General features: G+C 50.9%; 1 protein-coding gene across 3 annotated transcripts in view; it reads right to left on the bottom strand.

Moving 5' to 3' along the window:
* ABCA2 (ATP binding cassette subfamily A member 2) overlaps positions 1-17,267 on the bottom strand; it is an 87,378-nt gene that overhangs the window by 48,877 nt on the left and 21,234 nt on the right. For 2 of the 3 annotated variants that reach the window (XM_075324424.1, XM_075324423.1), the window contains exons 2-10: positions 16,256-16,349; positions 5,551-5,662; positions 5,216-5,379; positions 4,879-5,000; positions 4,043-4,150; positions 3,105-3,287; positions 2,801-3,019; positions 819-1,156; positions 304-463 (exon numbers count right to left, since the gene is read on the bottom strand). In XM_075324424.1, the coding sequence (XP_075180539.1) occupies positions 304-463; positions 819-1,156; positions 2,801-3,019; positions 3,105-3,287; positions 4,043-4,150; positions 4,879-5,000; positions 5,216-5,379; positions 5,551-5,662; positions 16,256-16,349 (1,500 nt within the window). The remainder of the gene's footprint in view (positions 1-303; positions 464-818; positions 1,157-2,800; positions 3,020-3,104; positions 3,288-4,042; positions 4,151-4,878; positions 5,001-5,215; positions 5,380-5,550; positions 5,663-16,255; positions 16,350-17,267) is intronic. The other variant, XM_075324425.1, reaches the window with a different exon arrangement.

The raw sequence follows: 17,267 nt of genomic DNA on the forward strand, positions 1-17,267 counted from the left end.
CTTGGTAGGTATACCGAGCCATGCAGTATATGTTATTTTGCACTATGTGGCGGTAGTGTATACATTTCCACAAAACATTTGGACCTCAGATTGAGAATCCTGCATTCCCCCTGGTGAATGCAGCCAGCTAACATAGCGTTGGTCCTTGGAGTATGACGTCAACAGGACCTATAGGGTTACTCTTCCCCCCCGCAGACCTAAAGCCCACACTACACATCACCGTGTTATGAAGACCCCCCCGATCCTCATCCAATACATGCACTTTTCTGGTGGGAAGAAATGGAGACGTTACGGAGGTCTTACCTTGCGGATGACTTTGTCCACCTCCGTTCCCACAGGAGAGTACAGGATTTTGGGGTTGCTGGTCATCAGGTGCACGAGGAGCCCCAGGTTCCTCTGCTCTTTGTTGGTGAAGCCCAGGGAGCTCATATTTCCCTGCTTCAGAGCTTCGGGTTCAATGGTTCTGAAATATGTAAGAAAAAACATGGTGGCTTAGTATGACAGGTGCGGAGCAACCACGTAGTCACAGAGTCACCCCTGCTCCGGAGCGATGCACAGTTCCCGCTCTCCTCCTTCCCGTCTATCACACATTTTTATTTGTAGCATTGGCTAGTCCCCCCAGTCTTAATGGGGTTGTACCAAGCATATAATTCATATAGCAATGATCACTGGAGGTCTGACCGTGGAGACTCCAGAGAATGGGTTGCACCCTCAGCGATCAGTTACTCTAAGGTTACACTGGTCTGTAGTGTTTGGGAATGCTCTGCATAGGCAGCAGTGATGGGACAATACTGTACTGTACCATGCCTCGCACTCACCGGTTGATGCCGCACAGGATGGGCTGCAGACCGGCCCAGAGCTGGACAAAGGCTGAGAATTGGCTGCGTGGGTTTTCTCCGTCGGCTTCGCCCTCCTGCGCTCGGCCCTCTTCCCCGTCTCCGGTGGCGTTGGCGTTACTGCTGCTGTTGTAGTTCCAGTTGGTGGAGTTGACCGATGCGGGGCTGGCTTTGCTGGCACAGGCCCCCTTGGGCAACAGCTTGGCCAAAGCGGAGAGAATGTCCACGTCTTTGAGGATCTTCTCCACCTGCAGCAGGTCCTCCAGCAGCGAGTGCAGACGCTGCTGCGTTTCCGTGGCGTTAACCTCATCCAGACGCAGCTGAAATTAAAGGTGTGAAACATTGGAAACGGCAGTGACTACACATACCAAAAATTACAACCCCCCTCTCCTACTACACTGCATGGGTCAGCAATCACCGGAGGAACATGAAACAGGAGGATCAGGATGAACAGAAGTATAAGTATCGGGACAGGTAGACTTTACTACAGAGGGGAGGAGGTGAGCTGTGACATAACCTATTGTGAATGGTGGATTCTGTGCTATCTACTGTATATAGAGGTTTTATCAGTCATTGTACAGGAGAGGGAGGAGGTGAGCTGTGATATCATCTATAGTGAATGGAGGATCTTGTGTTATCAGTTATTGTACAGGATGAGATGTAGGTGAGCTGTGACATCACCTATTGTGAACGGTGGATCCTGTGATATATACTGTATATACAGGTGTTATACAGGAGAAGGAGGTGGAGGTGATCTGTGACATCACCTATTATGAATGGTGAATCCCTATAAGCGGAGGGGAGGGCTATAAGCAAGGGCATAGTGTTATTTACTGTATATGGTTGTATTATCAGTCACTGTGCAGGAGGTGATCTGTGCCATCACGTGTTGTGAATATTGGATCCAGTGTTATATACTGTATATAGAGGTGTTATCAGTCATTGTACAGGAGGAGGAGGAAGAGGAGGAGGTGAGGTGTGATATCACCTATTGTGAATAGTAGTTCCTGTGTGGCAATTTTCAAAGTCATGAAAATAAAGAAAACTCTTTGAATGAGAAGGTGTGTCCAAACTTTTGGTCTGTACTGTATATAATATATATTTCTTGCAGTTTTGCACACCAGCCACAGGGGTAATTTTTAGCCTGACAGTTGCTGTCCTTTCATGAAGAGTTTTCAGCAGGCTCGTAATCCTCACATGATCCCCCTTTTACAATATGTGATGTCACAGCTTGCCTCCTCCCCCTCCTGCTCAATGACTGATAACATCTCCATATACAGTAGATAACACGGCTTATAGGGTTCCACCATTCATAATAGGTGATGTCACAGATCACCTCCACTTCATTCTCCTGTATAATGACTGATAACATCTCTATATACAGAAGATGACATAGTATCCACTACTGTCAATAGGTGATGTCACAGCTCACCTCCTCCTGTACAATGACTGATCACACAGGAACCACTATTCACAATAGGTGATATTACACCTCACCTCCTCCTCCTCCTATATATACACATATATACACACACATACACACATGGTGGTCCAAAAGTAGGTGGACAGTTTGTGTAATAGGGTTAAGAAAGGGGGGATTTATCAAACATGGTTTAAAGTGAAACTGACTCAGTTGTCCTTAGCAACCAATCAGATTCCACCTTTCATTTGCCAAAGAGTCTCTGAAGAATGAAAAGTGGAATCCGATTGGTTGCGAAGGGCAACTGAGTCAGTTTCACTTTACACCAGGTTTGATAAATCTCCCCCTTCATAACCCTATTACACAAACTGTCCACCTACTTTTGGACCACCCTGTATATATACACATACACACATACTGTATATATGTTATTGTTTAATAAAGATCTTGATATGAAATAAATGTACATTCCCTTTAAGAAGAGGCGGTGTAGAAAGGTTCACATTGATTGCAATCAGCTGCCCACGAGCCTGTGGTTACTGACCCGGCTGACAGTTTTGCGCACGTCCACCTGTTCCTTCAGTTCCCCGGCCAGTTCTTGGAAGCGCTCGGTGCGAGCGGGCTCCCCGCCGGCGCATACGGTGCCCACGTAGGACCTCAGCAGCGGCCTATTGGCTTCGGATGCTCCCAAGATACTTCCCAGCTGGTCCAGGCTCCCGTCACAGGTCAGGAACTCCAGCTCTTTAGGAGTGAAGAGAATTTCCTAAAAACAAATGGAAAAACTCATCAATGCCGGAAGCAGCTCGGTGTCACCTGTGCACGCAGCCGGCGCCGGACGCACGCCGCACCTCCAGCTCCTTCACCATGGCCTGAGGATCGTAGCTTTCAGATGATGTATTGGGAATGGCAAGGCCGAGGGCAAGAGTCAGGAGCCGCAGGAGAGCCAGTCTATGCGCAGACTTAAGGGGGTCTTGGAGCGCCTTGTGTATTAACCCTTCCTGGAACGATTTCCATTTGCCCAAAATATTCCCCTGCAAAAAAACATGACAACCAGGGTAAGAAACCACAATCCAGGAATGGTAATATGAGCAATTACTGAAGTGTTTACATATAACTAAAATATGGATCCTCAATCACCCAAGGATTAAGGGGCCACAGCACAAAATCAGTACTCGGCCCCCGACACCCTCACCCCCAGCGGTACAGGAAATTGCAGCTGTCCCCACTGACATGAAGGGAGCTGTGCCGCAATAGAATAGGGAATGTCACAGCCCACCTTCTCCTCCTGTACAATGACTGACTCACCCAGCCCGACAACTCAGCCCGACAACTCAGCCCGACAACTCAGCCCGACAACTCAGCCCGACAACTCAGCCCGACAACTCAGCCCGACAACTCAGCCCGCCATACCACTCATACCCCCATCTCATCCTATGATCACCAAGTGGGGCCCCTCATGGCAACACACCCAACAATCGACACCTAGGACCCCCAACTTCTCCTACGATCAACACCTTGGATTGCCTCCCCCAACTCTACCTACAATAGATACCCAAGTTCTCCTGCTGCAACTCATTCAACTATCGACATCTGGGTCCTCCTCCCTCATCTCATCATTAATTGCTCTAAAGCCTGTGATCCACTGATTTAGTGGAAGTAAAGTGCTGACCCCCTATAAGCTGCCACGTATTGGGTGGGTGCCTCATTACCGGGCCCATGTGACGTTGACCAGTGGATTTCACAATGTGTTAGCAGCGGGGGGGGGGGGGGGGGGGAGAACACTCACATGGAGATTGAAGATTTGCCCCCCTGCTGTCGTGGCCGCATCCCAGGGGCTCTTCCCTGGCAAATCATCAGTAGATATATGTGGAGAACTGAAGAGCAAGCGGTAAACCTGAATAAGGCGAAGTATCGGCCGTTAGATGGGGTAATGTCATGATATGAAAGAGAAAAGTAGGTAGCAGACATAAAAAGATGCAGGTTACTCCAGCAGCACAGAGTTTTTCAGGAGAAAATTAGGACCGTCGCAGTTGGAGGGATACATGGCACAAGGACCATATTTTTAGGGAGAAGGGGGCTGTCATAAACAGAGCAAGAGACACAAGTATTTAAATGAGAAGGAATTGGGGGTCATACACTGTTATATAGTGGACGGTGCAGGTTACCCCAACAGCACAGAGTATTTCATGGGAGGATTATGACCTTCACAGGTGTTTGCATCAATGGTACAACAAGCATATTTTTAGGGAGAAGGGGGCTTTCATAAATTGAGAGCAAGAGACCCTAGTATTTAAATGGGAGGTGTGCTGATCACAAGGAAGCGTAGTCATACATTTATATAGTGGACGGTGCAGGTTACCCCAGCAGCACAGAGTATTTCAGGAGAGGATTATGACCGTGACAGGTGGAGGCATACATGATACAAGAAGCATATTTTAGGGAGAAGGGGGCTGTCATAAATGGAGAGCAAGGGACCCTAATATTTAAATGTAAGTTGTGCTGATCAGAAGGAAGCGAGGTCATACAATGTTATATAGTGGACGGTGCAGGTTACCCCAGCAGCACAGAGTATTTCATCAGAGGAAAGTCCAACGTATACAAGTGACTGCACCTTACACTCACCTCCTGCAGGTTTATACTGGAGCCGGCCAGTAAGTCAACAACGTTACTGGGTAAGGAGAGATTGGACTGGAGGAAATCTCGGAAGTCCGTCTTGTTTTTCACTACCGAATCCAAAGTAAATCCTGCAGCGGAGAACATAGATCGTGGTTAGGGTGTCATAGACGGTGCTCGTTTCTGTGTGTCTAATTCTGGGCATAAAGCGGTCTGCAGAGGTGTGAACATAGATCCCCCGGGGCCTGGAAGGGTTCGCCATGTGCAGACGTACAAGTCCCAGATGGGGGCTGACCAGGTGCAGACGTACGTGTGCCGGACTGGGTCCCATCAGCGGGACGTGTACCTGACTGCTGGGGAAAGTGGGTCTCCAGGGAGCCGTGGTCACTGCTCAGCGATTCAAGGTGATTTTTCAGAGACTCCAGCTCTTCCCCGAGCCCCGGCCGCTCCGTATCAAACAGGTTACTGTTCTCCACCACTTCCGTCAGCCGGTCCAGGAGCTGCGTGACCCTGCCGGGAGGAGGAACAGGGGCCATTAGACACCTTGTATATTCACGGTACCTACACCCGGTTCGTCATCATACCGCCCGAGTCACCATAGAGGGTCGAATATTTTTGGGAATTGCCTGACATTCCTCTATCAGGGAGGCGAGCGCTCGGCATAGGACGGACACTACTCACGTGGAGTTGGTGTACTGCAGGAATCCGTACTCATCTCTCTGGCCATCGGGGCACAGGGACTGCATGACCGGCAGGATCCCGGCGGAGGTGAGAGGCGCGGCGGTGTAGAACGCTGCGAGACAGGACACAGGGTGAGAGAGCGGCACAGAGAGAGACCGCAACGGACAGACACTGGCCGGAGAGACAGCGAGGACCTGCACACTAGTCATATTACAGCAGGGATTAAAGGGAAAACAAAATCACAGAACCCTCCATCCCCATCAAATACCAGCAGCAGAGGGGTTAATAGATTAGTTGCAGTCAGGGTACATTTGAGACAGGGCTGTGGGTACAGAAAGGGGGCGCTATTATATACTCATGAGACCAGGAGAGGGCGCGCTACTCTACAGCGATCAGACCAGGAGAGGGCGCGCTACTCTACAGCGATCAGACCAGGAGAGGGCGCGCTACGCTACAGCGATCAGACAGGAGAGGGCGCGCTACTCTACAGCGATCAGACCAGGAGAGGGCGCGCTACTCTACAGCGATCAGACCAGGAGAGGGCGCGCTACTCTACAGCGATCAGACCAGGAGAGGGCGCGCTACTCTACAGCGATCAGACCAGGAGAGGGCGCGCTACTCTACAGCGATCAGACCAGGAGAGGGCGCGCTACTCTACAGCGATCAGACCAGGAGAGGGCGCGCTACTCTACAGCGATCAGACCAGGAGAGGGCGCGCTACTCTACAGCGATCAGACCAGGAGAGGGCGCGCTACTCTACAGCGATCAGACCAGGAGAGGGCGCGCTACTCTACAGCGATCAGACCAGGAGAGGGCGCGCTACTCTACAGCGATCAGACCAGGAGAGGGCGCGCTACTCTACAGCGATCAGACCAGGAGAGGGCGCGCTACTCTACAGCGATCAGACCAGGAGAGGGCGCGCTACTCTACAGCGATCAGACCAGGAGAGGGCGCGCTACTCTACAGCAATCAGACCAGGAGAGGGCGCGCTACTCTACAGCGATCAGACCAGGAGAGGGCGCGCTACTCTACAGCGATCAGACCAGGAGAGGGCGCGCTACTCTACAGCGATCAGACCAGGAGAGGGCGCGCTACTCTACAGCGATCAGACCAGGAGAGGGCGCGCTACTCTACAGCGATCAGACCAGGAGAGGGCGCGCTACTCTACAGCGATCAGACCAGGAGAGCGCGCGCTACTCTACAGCGATCAGACCAGGAGAGGGCGCGCTACTCTACAGCGATCAGACCAGGAGAGGGCGCGCTACTCTACAGCGATCAGACCAGGAGAGGGCGCGCTACTCTACAGCGATCAGACCAGGAGAGGGCGCGCTACTCTACAGCGATCAGACCAGGAGAGGGCGCGCTACTCTACAGCGATCAGACCAGGAGAGGGCGCGCTACTCTACAGCGATCAGACCAGGAGAGGGCGCGCTACTCTACAGCGATCAGACCAGGAGAGGGCGCGCTACTCTACAGCGATCAGACCAGGAGAGGGCGCGCTACTCTACAGCGATCAGACCAGGAGAGGGCGCGCTACTCTACAGCGATCAGACCAGGAGAGGGCGCGCTACGCTACAGCGATCAGACAGGAGAGGGCGCGCTACTCTACAGCGATCAGACCAGGAGAGGGCGCGCTACTCTACAGCGATCAGACCAGGAGAGGGCGCGCTACTCTACAGCGATCAGACCAGGAGAGGGCGCGCTACTCTACAACGATCAGACCAGGAGAGGGCGCGCTACTCTACAGCGATCAGACCAGGAGAGGGCGCGCTACTCTACAGCGATCAGACCAGGAGAGGGCGCGCTACTCTACAGCGATCAGACCAGGAGAGGGCGCGCTACTCTACAGCGATCAGACCAGGAGAGGGCGCGCTACTCTACAGCGATCAGACCAGGAGAGGGCGCGCTACTCTACAGCGATCAGACCAGGAGAGGGCGCGCTACTCTACAGCGATCAGACCAGGAGAGGGCGCGCTACTCTACAGCGATCAGACCAGGAGAGGGCGCGCTACTCTACAGCGATCAGACCAGGAGAGGGCGCGCTACTCTACAGCGATCAGACCAGGAGAGGGCGCGCTACTCTACAGCGATCAGACCAGGAGAGGGCGCGCTACTCTACAGCGATCAGACCAGGAGAGGGCGCGCTACTCTACAGCGATCAGACCAGGAGAGGGCGCGCTACTCTACAGCGATCAGACCAGGAGAGGGCGCGCTACTCTACAGCGATCAGACCAGGAGAGGGCGCGCTACTCTACAGCGATCAGACCAGGAGAGGGCGCGCTACTCTACAGCGATCAGACCAGGAGAGGGCGCGCTACTCTACAGCGATCAGACCAGGAGAGGGCGCGCTACTCTACAGCGCTCAGACCAGGAGAGGGCGCGCTACTCTACAGCGATCAGACCAGGAGAGGGCGCGCTACTCTACAGCGATCAGACCAGGAGAGGGCGCGCTACTCTACAGCGATCAGACCAGGAGAGGGCGCGCTACTCTACAGCGATCAGACCAGGAGAGGGCGCGCTACTCTACAGCGATCAGACCAGGAGAGGGCGCGCTACTCTACAGCGATCAGACCAGGAGAGGGCGCGCTACTCTACAGCGATCAGACCAGGAGAGGGCGCGCTACTCTACAGCGATCAGACCAGGAGAGGGCGCGCTACTCTACAGCGATCAGACCAGGAGAGGGCGCTCTACTCTACAGCAATCAGACCAGGAGAGGGCGCTCTACTCTACAGCAATCAGACCAGGAGAGGGCGCGCTTCTATATACTGCCTGCCAGGTTAAAAGGGTAAAGTGCCGCTCCCTCTCCTGTGAGAAGGGCCACAATTTTACATTACATATCACTGATAAATCCATGACCTTGTACTATCTTATCAGGTGCTGAATTGAAATGTAAAATTTGGAATTATGACGGCCCCAACATGACACCACAGCAGAAGCAAATACTCCACCTGCCAGAAGAAGCGAGGATTTATGACAGGAGGAGGCCGCATTACCACCTCCATGTCACCCGTGGCCTTTGCGTCTCTTCCTCAATAAATTCCCTATATCTTTACTATTCAATTTGTATTACATTTTTGTCCAAAACCAAGGCAAAAAAAATTTAAACTATAAAAGTCGCCATTTTGTGGTAATTTGGGGCATGGCTTGTGGGAAGATTGGAGGTTTCGCCAAATCAGGCGAAACACGTGGAATCCAAGTTTACACATAATGAGAACACAAAGGCCACGTTAACATGGAGGCATCTCTACGACATGAAGGCGACCCCAGAAATAACGCTGGACAACTTACAGACTGCGGCATGCGATGTGGAGTCACACAGTGACGTGGAGGAGCGAAAATAAAATTACGGCATGGAAAAGGGGGGAGAAAAGGCAAATAAATAACGATACGGCAATGCAAATGTTCAAACACAGGTGACACGTTTATATGTGGTACATGCAGGAACGGGTCACGTGGCCCCAATAGTGCGTGCGTCAGATGGTCCCAAAATTCTCTACCCACTGTCAGTGAGCACGTCCTTCAAATTCACTACGGTGATTGATATATCAATCTAGATGTACAATATTAGAAATATATATATATATATATATATATATATATATATTTTTTTTTTTTTTTGAGAGAGAGAGAGAGAGAGAGAGAGAGAGAGAGAGAGACGAATATACGCACATACAAATATATATATATATATATATATATTTTTTTTTTATTACATACACATATACATATACGTATATACACACACACACACACACACACACACACACACACACACACACACACACACACACACACACACACCCTATACAAAATAATGGTGACATCTGCAAAAAATCAGCAGCAAAATCAGCATGCAACATGCAGATTTTGAAGCAGAAATTATTCAGAAAAATCTGTTCCAAATATGCAATGTGTGAACTCACCCTACAGAGATCAATTTAGCGGTCATTTATGGGAATGACTGACCCTGTACTTGATAATCTACCATGATACTGCAGGAATGTCGCTGATGTAGCAGAGCTGAGAGACACTACAGCAATGCCTCTGATGTAGCAGAGCTGAGACACTGCAAGAATGCCACTGGCTGATGTAGCAGAACTGAGACACTGCAGCAATGCCTTTGATGTAGCAGAGAAGAGACACTGCAGCAATGCCTCTGATGTAGCAGAGCTGAGACACTGCAGCAATGCCTCTGATGTAGCAGAGAAGAGACACTGCAGCAATGCCTCTGATGTAGCAGAGAAGACACACTGCAGCAATGCCTCTGATGTAGCAGAGAAGAGACACTGCAGCAATGCCTCTGATGTAGCAGAGAAGAGACACTGCAGCAATGCCTCTGATGTAGCAGAGAAGAGACACTGCAGCAATGCCTCTGATGTAGCAGAGAAGAGACACTGCAGCAATGCCTCTGATGTAGCAGAGAAGAGACACTGCAGCAATGCCTCTGATGTAGCAGAGAAGAGACACTGCAGCAATGCCTCTGATGTAGCAGAGAAGAGACACTGCAGCAATGCCTCTGATGTAGCAGAGAAGACACACTGCAGCAATGCCTCTGATGTAGCAGAGCCGAGACACTGCAGGAATGCCTCTGATGTAGCAGAGAAGAGACACTACAGCAATGCCTCTGATGTAGCAGAGCCGAGACGCTGCAGGAATGCCGCTGATGTAGCAGAGCCGAGTGATGACCTGCAGGTATTTATGACGTCCTTGTCGCCATTAGGGTATGTGCGCACGTTGCGTACTAGCCCAGCACCGTAAAAGTTGCGCTTCAGAGCGCAGCTGAAAAGCTCCGTTCTGAAGCGCATGGTGCCGGCGAGAACGTGCGCTCTGCCTGCAGCTCCTGCCATAGACAGAGCAGGAGCTGCCAGCAAAGCGCACGGAAGAAGTGACATGTCACTTCTTTTTGCGCAGCGCTTCGGCAGTAGCCGAAGCGCTGCGCTCTAAAACGCCACGTGCGCACGGCCCCTGCACAATCTCCATAGACTGTGCAGGGGACGCAGGACGCATGCAGTTACGCTGCGCTACAAAGCGCAGCGTAACTGCATGAATTTACGCAACGTGCGCACATAGCCTAAGTATTGCTATTTAATTACACAGCGATATAAGAGCCATATTATAATTCACTCACTATAGCGCCTGACCACGACAACTGGTGCATTAAATGAATGCAGCAGCTGTCAAATGCCATAGTGCGTGAATTAGAATATGGCTCTTATATCACTGTGCAATTACATAACAATATTAATGGCAACAGGACCTCATAAATACGCCGTTAATGTATTAATATCTCACTAACGGAACAATATTTGCACCAAATTAAAGTAATGGGGGGGGGCAACAGCTGGGGGCTGCCTGGTGGCTCTAGCATTAACCTTTTTATACCACCATCGCGTTCTGTGGTGGATCGGCTCATGAAATATGGTCGGTAATCATGTAAGTGCTCACTGAAAGAGGGTGAAAGATTCGTGCACCATAGATAGGACCCATTAAAATACTTTAAAAGAAAAACAAAAAAACATTTTTGGGTGGAATTCATAACAAATAACATTTATTTTCATGCAATGGTGAAATGATATTCAATAAATCCCATTCTTACTTACTATCCTGTATAAAACAGATCCTAATTATGACCAAACATATTTTGCAAGCTATTGCTGTAGTTTGAATGAATGAATGAATGAATATCCATCATGCTGCCCCCAAGAAGAAGCATTGGCGAAACGCGCGTCGGGCAGCACAAGGATATATGTATTATAAATTTGAAAACAAAAAAAGAGAATGTTGGGCACTGCTGCACTATGCTGTTTGGCTATGCCGTACTCACGGAATCAGTCGATCAGCTGTTCCAGGACTCGTGTATGCAGCCGTTCCAGGTGGTGCTCTGCTGACAGCGCAGTCAAAATCCAAGATAATCCAAGTAGGAGAATGAAGCGGCAACTCAACCTGGTGGGTGGCAAACTTTTAATCTGCCGTCCCCGCGCCCCCCCCCTCCACTCCCTGTATATGTTGTCTGCTGTAAATACAGATTAAAGGTTTGCCAACCACCAGGTTGAGTTGCCGCTTCATTCTCCTACTTGGATTATCTTGTATTATAAATTTGGCCAATGCGCGTTTCACCATTGCTTCTTCTTGGGGCATCACAATGCCCCAGGAAAAAGAAAATGCAATATATATAATTAGTAATGGCCAAGGCATGTTTTGCCTTTGCTTCTTCCTTGGGCATTATGCTGCCCCAAGAAAAAGCAATGGTGAAACGCGCGTCGGGCAGCACAAGGGTATATGTAAAATAAATAAATATATTATTCACACTACAGCAATAAGTTAATACTAAATAGTTCAAGGTTCTTTCACACACTCTTGTTTGTAATGACCTTGGATATACAGTGTGCTATATAATTTCCTTACTTAATTGTGATCAGCTATTTTCTATTATATTTGTATATTTCTAAACTATGAAAATATAACATTAAATTGTTGTAATGACTGTGATCATATTGGTAGGTTTTGTACTAATGACAGTTGTGAAATATCGCTCCATCAGGTGAAGGTCAGGATTTCCAATCTCAGCTGTCAATACGGATAAAATATACTCCGATGCTCCATTATACAATTAATGCTGAGAACCACAACCACAACATATCCCCGCAGACGTGAATAATCCCAGAGTTCTGTCCGTCTATGAGACGAACTGATGGAGGAAGGGGATCGATGATTTTCTAATCCTTTCCAATCTAATACAAATTACCCTGCCTGATGAAGTTAAAATACACAAAAAAAAAAAACTAAAAACACACACAAGGACACATACTATAAATAAACTATAAATAAACAATATAAAATTTAAGAAAAAAAAAAAAAAAAGAATGGGGGGACAGCCATGCATAACAAAACAAACCACATACTATAAAACAAAATCTAAAATAATAATAATAATAATAATAATAATAATAATAATAATAATAATAAAACAAACCACATACTATAAAAAAAATCTAAAATAATAAATTATATATATATATATATATATATATATATATATATATAATAGTTTTATTATGCTATACAAAAAACACAAAAGAAAAACAAATGGCAGATCAAAAGTATTGTAGTATGCCTGCACAGGATCTCAATGCTGGCTAGGGTGGATGACATAGGACACATCATGTACCCAAGCTTCAGAAGAAGGAAGACAGAGATGGCCAAAAGAGGAGGCGCTGGCACCAGAGAACAGAAACACCCATCCGACCAGTCTGCACCGCACCTTAGGTGAGTATTATAAAGTGATTTTTACCTTCTACACAGCGGCCTGGGCTTTTATATACAGTACTAGAAGGTGGCCCGATTCTAAAGCATCGGGTATTCTAGAATTTATTGTGTAGTTAATGTATAATTTTTGTTATATATATATTAGATGTTGTTGTGTGTAGTTGCCAAGTGTTTGTGTAGGGCGCTGTACATGTTCTGGGTGTTGTCTGGGTGTGGCGGGGGGTGAGAGCGGTGTTGTATGTGTGTTGCGTTGTTTGTGGAGCGCTGTGTGTCTGTCGCGTTGTGTGTGTGTGTGTGTGTGTGTGTGTTGCGCGGTTTGTGTGTGTGTGGTGTGTTTTGGGGTGAGGTATGTTTTGTGCAATGTGTGCGTTGTGCGGTATGTGCGTATATTTATGTATGCCGCGGTGTTTGTGTGTTGAGTGTTGTGTGTGTGTGGCGTTGTCTGTGTGTGTGTGTGTGTGTGTGTTGGGGGGAGGTGTGCACCTCCCATCGTGCTCCATCTCCCATGCTGTGCACCTCCCATCGTGCTCCATCCCCCATGCTGCGCATTCCCCATCGTGCTCCATCTCCCATACTGCGCACTCCCAAACGTGCTCCATCCGCCATGCTGCGCACCCCCCATCGTGCTCCATCCGCCATGCTGCGCACTCCCAAACGTGCTCCATCCGCCATGCTGCGCACTCCCAAACGTGCTCCATCCGCCATGCTTCGCACTCCCAAACGTGCTCCATCCGCCATGCTGCGCACTCCCAAACGTGCTCCATCCGCCATGCTGCGCACTCCCAAACGTGCTCCATCCGCCATGCTGCGCACTCCCAAACGTGCTCCATCCGCCATGCTGCGCACTCCCAAACGTGCTCCATCCGCCATGCTGCGCACTCCCAAACGTGCTCCATCCGCCATGCTGCGCACTCCCAAACGTGCTCCATCCGCCATGCTGCGCACTCCCAAACGTGGTCCATCCGCCATGCTGCGCACTCCCAAACGTGGTCCATCCGCCATGCTGCGCACTACCAAACGTGCTCCATCCGCCATGCTGCGCACTCCCAAACGTGGTCCATCCGCCATGCTGCGCACTCCCAAACGTGCTCCATCCGCCATGCTGCGCACTCCCAAACGTGCTCCATCCGCCATGCTGCGCACTCCCAAACGTGCTCCATCCCTCATGCTGCGCACTCCCAAACGTGGTCCATCCGCCATGCTGCGCACTCCCAAACGTGCTCCATGCCCCATGCTGCGCACTCCCAAACGTGGTCCATCCCCCATGCTGCGCTCTCCCCATCGTGCTCCATCCCCCATGCTGCGCACCCCCCCATCGTGCTCCATCCCCCATGCTGCGCACCCCCCATCGTGCTCCATCCCCCATGCTGCGCACCCCCCATCGTGCTCCATCCACCATGCTGTGCACCCATCGTGCTCCATCCACCATGCTGCACCAGCATCAGCCTCTCTGCCCGCTGCATCAGCCTCTCTGCCCGCAGCATCAGCCTCTCTGCCCGCAGCATCAGCCTCTCTGCCCGCAGCATCAGCCTCTCTCCTCCCAGCATCAGCCTCTCTCCTCCCAGCATCAGCCTCTCTCCTCCCAGCATCAGCCTCTCTCCTCCCAGCATCAGCCTCTCTCCTCCCAGCATCAGCCTCTCTCCTCCCAGCATCAGCCTCTCTCCTCCCAGCATCAGCCTCTCTCCTCCCAGCATCAGCCTCTCTCCTCCCAGCATCAGCCTCTCTCCTCCCAGCATCAGCCTCTCTCCTCCCAGCATCAGCCTCTCTCCTCCCAACATCAGCCTCTCTCCTCCCAGCATCAGCCTACCCCAGCCTCAGCCTCCCCCAGCCTCTCTTCTCTCAGCCTCCCCCTCCCAGCCTTCCCCAGGATCAGCCTAGCCTACCCCAGCATCAGCCTCTCTTCTATCAGCCTCCCCCTCCCCCTCCCAGCCTTCCCCAGGATCAGCCTCTCTCCTCCCAGCATCAGCCTTTTCTGTCCCCAGCATCAGCCTCTCTCCTTCCAGCCTACCCCAGCCTCAGCCTCCCCCAGCCTCTCTTCTCTCATCCTCCCCCCTCCCAGCCTCCCCCTCCCAGCCTTCCCCAGGATCAGCCTAGCCTACCCCAGCCTCAGCCTCCCCCAGCATCAGCCTCTCTTCTCTCAGCCTCCCCCCTCCCCCTCCCAGCCTTCCCCAGGATCAGCCTCTCTCCTCCCAGCCTCCTCCAGCACGCCGTGCTCCTCTGCCGACACTCACAGATCCGATCGCATACACACACACACCCGATCGCATACACTCACGCACACACACATTGACGATATTGCACATACGCGCTCACACTCACAACATTCGGAGATACCACATGCTTCTGGCCATGTGATCCTCCGGCAGGTCCTGGAAGCTCACAGCACAGTATCGGCGCCGAGAAGCAAGCGATATCCCAGGATGTTGTGAGTGTGTGGATGCGATGTGAGGTGTGTGTGAGGTGTGTGTGAGAGTGAGTGTGATCTGATGTGTGTGTGTATGTGTGTATGTGTGTATGTGTGTGTGTGTGCTGTTGTGTGTGCGTGTATGTTCCGCCGCTGCAGGACCTTGATGCGCTGGTAACTATGCTACCATGGTTACCAGCGTATCCCGTCCCCCGCTCGCACGGGAGCCCACACCAGCATACGCCGGCCAGCCCCAGCAATGCGAGGGTATGTGTCGGCTGGGTTTGCGGCGTACGCTGATGTGGGCTCCCGGGGGTACAGTACTCACCTGTGAGTCGTGGCTCCGTGACCGTGTCGGTTCGGGGAATGCGTAGGGGGGGGCGGGGCCAGAGCTAGCGTGCATTGCGTGAGGGGGGCGGGGCGTGGCGTGGCGTGGCTGAGTTGCCAATGCCTGCAGGGTGCCAGGGCGAGAGGCCAATCTGTGGGGGGGGGGGGCGGAGCCTGGGCGAGCGGCCGGCCAATCCGTGTGGGGGCGCAGCCTGGGCGAGCGGCCAATCCGTGTGGGGGGGCGGGCCCATGGCGAGCCCAGCGGCCAATCAGCTTTGTGTCACCGTAAGGACACAATTTTGGAGACAGACAGACAGACAGACAGACAGACAGACAGACAGACAGACAGACAGACAGACAGACAGACAGACAGACAGACAGACAGAATAAGGCAATTATATATATAGATGCTAGAATACTGTATATAAGAGCTCACTGGCGGTGGCCGCAGCTTACAGGCACCAAATCTGGTGACAGGTTCCCTTTAACAAAAGATGGTTATAGTCTGAGGACTGGTTGTGGCACGGCCGGTGTATACAGGTCACCGGTGCCGGGCTGCGCGCCAATCATTGATGAAACTAAGGCAGATAAGCGGTTTTACATCGTTGATTCAACTGCGAGCGGTGACCTGAATTTGCTTCATCGTGCCGCAATTAAGATCAGACCCCCGCAGGTTCCGTTTAACCCCTCATGCTCACACGCCTTACCTTCCTTCACACGGATTGTGGGCTTTTTCTGGCGTAGCCCAAGCAAGATGAAGAACAGAACCAGAGGGATGAAGATTTCAAAAGCCAGGACCCACTGCAAGGGAGACAGAACAGTATAAGTGAGAATGGCAACCAATACAGAATCCACAAAATTCCTCTAGTCCGGCATCTGCGGCACAGATTATCAGACGGCCGAAGAAAAGTACGGTATATAAACACTTACTAACGGGCTATCACAAATCTGCTGCATAGGGCGCAATATGTCGGAGATACATCGCGTGTAAGACTAGATTTGTTGTCACGGGTGGAGGACTCCAGCTGTGGCAGCGGCTAACCCGAGTGACGTCACCGCTGATAGCGCAGCTAACTTCACTTGCGGCCTGAACCTCACAGCGGGCAGTCATGTTCTATGGCGCTCGCTGTGTCAGATGTACTAGTGCTGGAAGCGTCGTAGGACCTTGTGTGAATTACTCCAGGCCTGGAGGGGTGTTTCAGGGTTAATAAAGTGGTGAAATAAACATAAAAGGATATTTCGGTGTTCGCGTTTATTTACTTTCACTTAATCATGGGGGTGTCTCATAGACCCCTGCCATCACTAAACTAGGGCTTAGTAGCAGCTGTGGGCTGCCATTAACTCCTTATTACCCCGATTGCCACCACACCAGCGCAATCGGGATGAGCCGGGTAAAGTTCCGGGACTGTCGCATCTAATGGATGCGGCCCTTCCGGACGGCTGCTGGCTGATATTTTTAAGCCCAATAATATGGGTCTCCCCAGCCTGAGAATACCAGCCCTCAGCTGTGAGGCTTTATCTTGCGGCTGGGTATCAAAATTGAAGGGGACTGTACACTTTTTTTTTTTTAATTATTTATTTTACTGTACGATCTAAAACTGCCCACCGGTGGCTGTGATTGGCTGCAGTCAGACAGCTGTAACTCAGTGTGGGGGCACGTCTGACTGCAACCAATCATAGCCGCCAGTGGGCGGGGCAGGCTGTGAATATGAAATGAGC

This window comes from Anomaloglossus baeobatrachus, chromosome 9, assembly GCF_048569485.1.
Source record: "Anomaloglossus baeobatrachus isolate aAnoBae1 chromosome 9, aAnoBae1.hap1, whole genome shotgun sequence".
NCBI classification, from domain to species: domain Eukaryota; kingdom Metazoa; phylum Chordata; class Amphibia; order Anura; family Aromobatidae; genus Anomaloglossus; species Anomaloglossus baeobatrachus.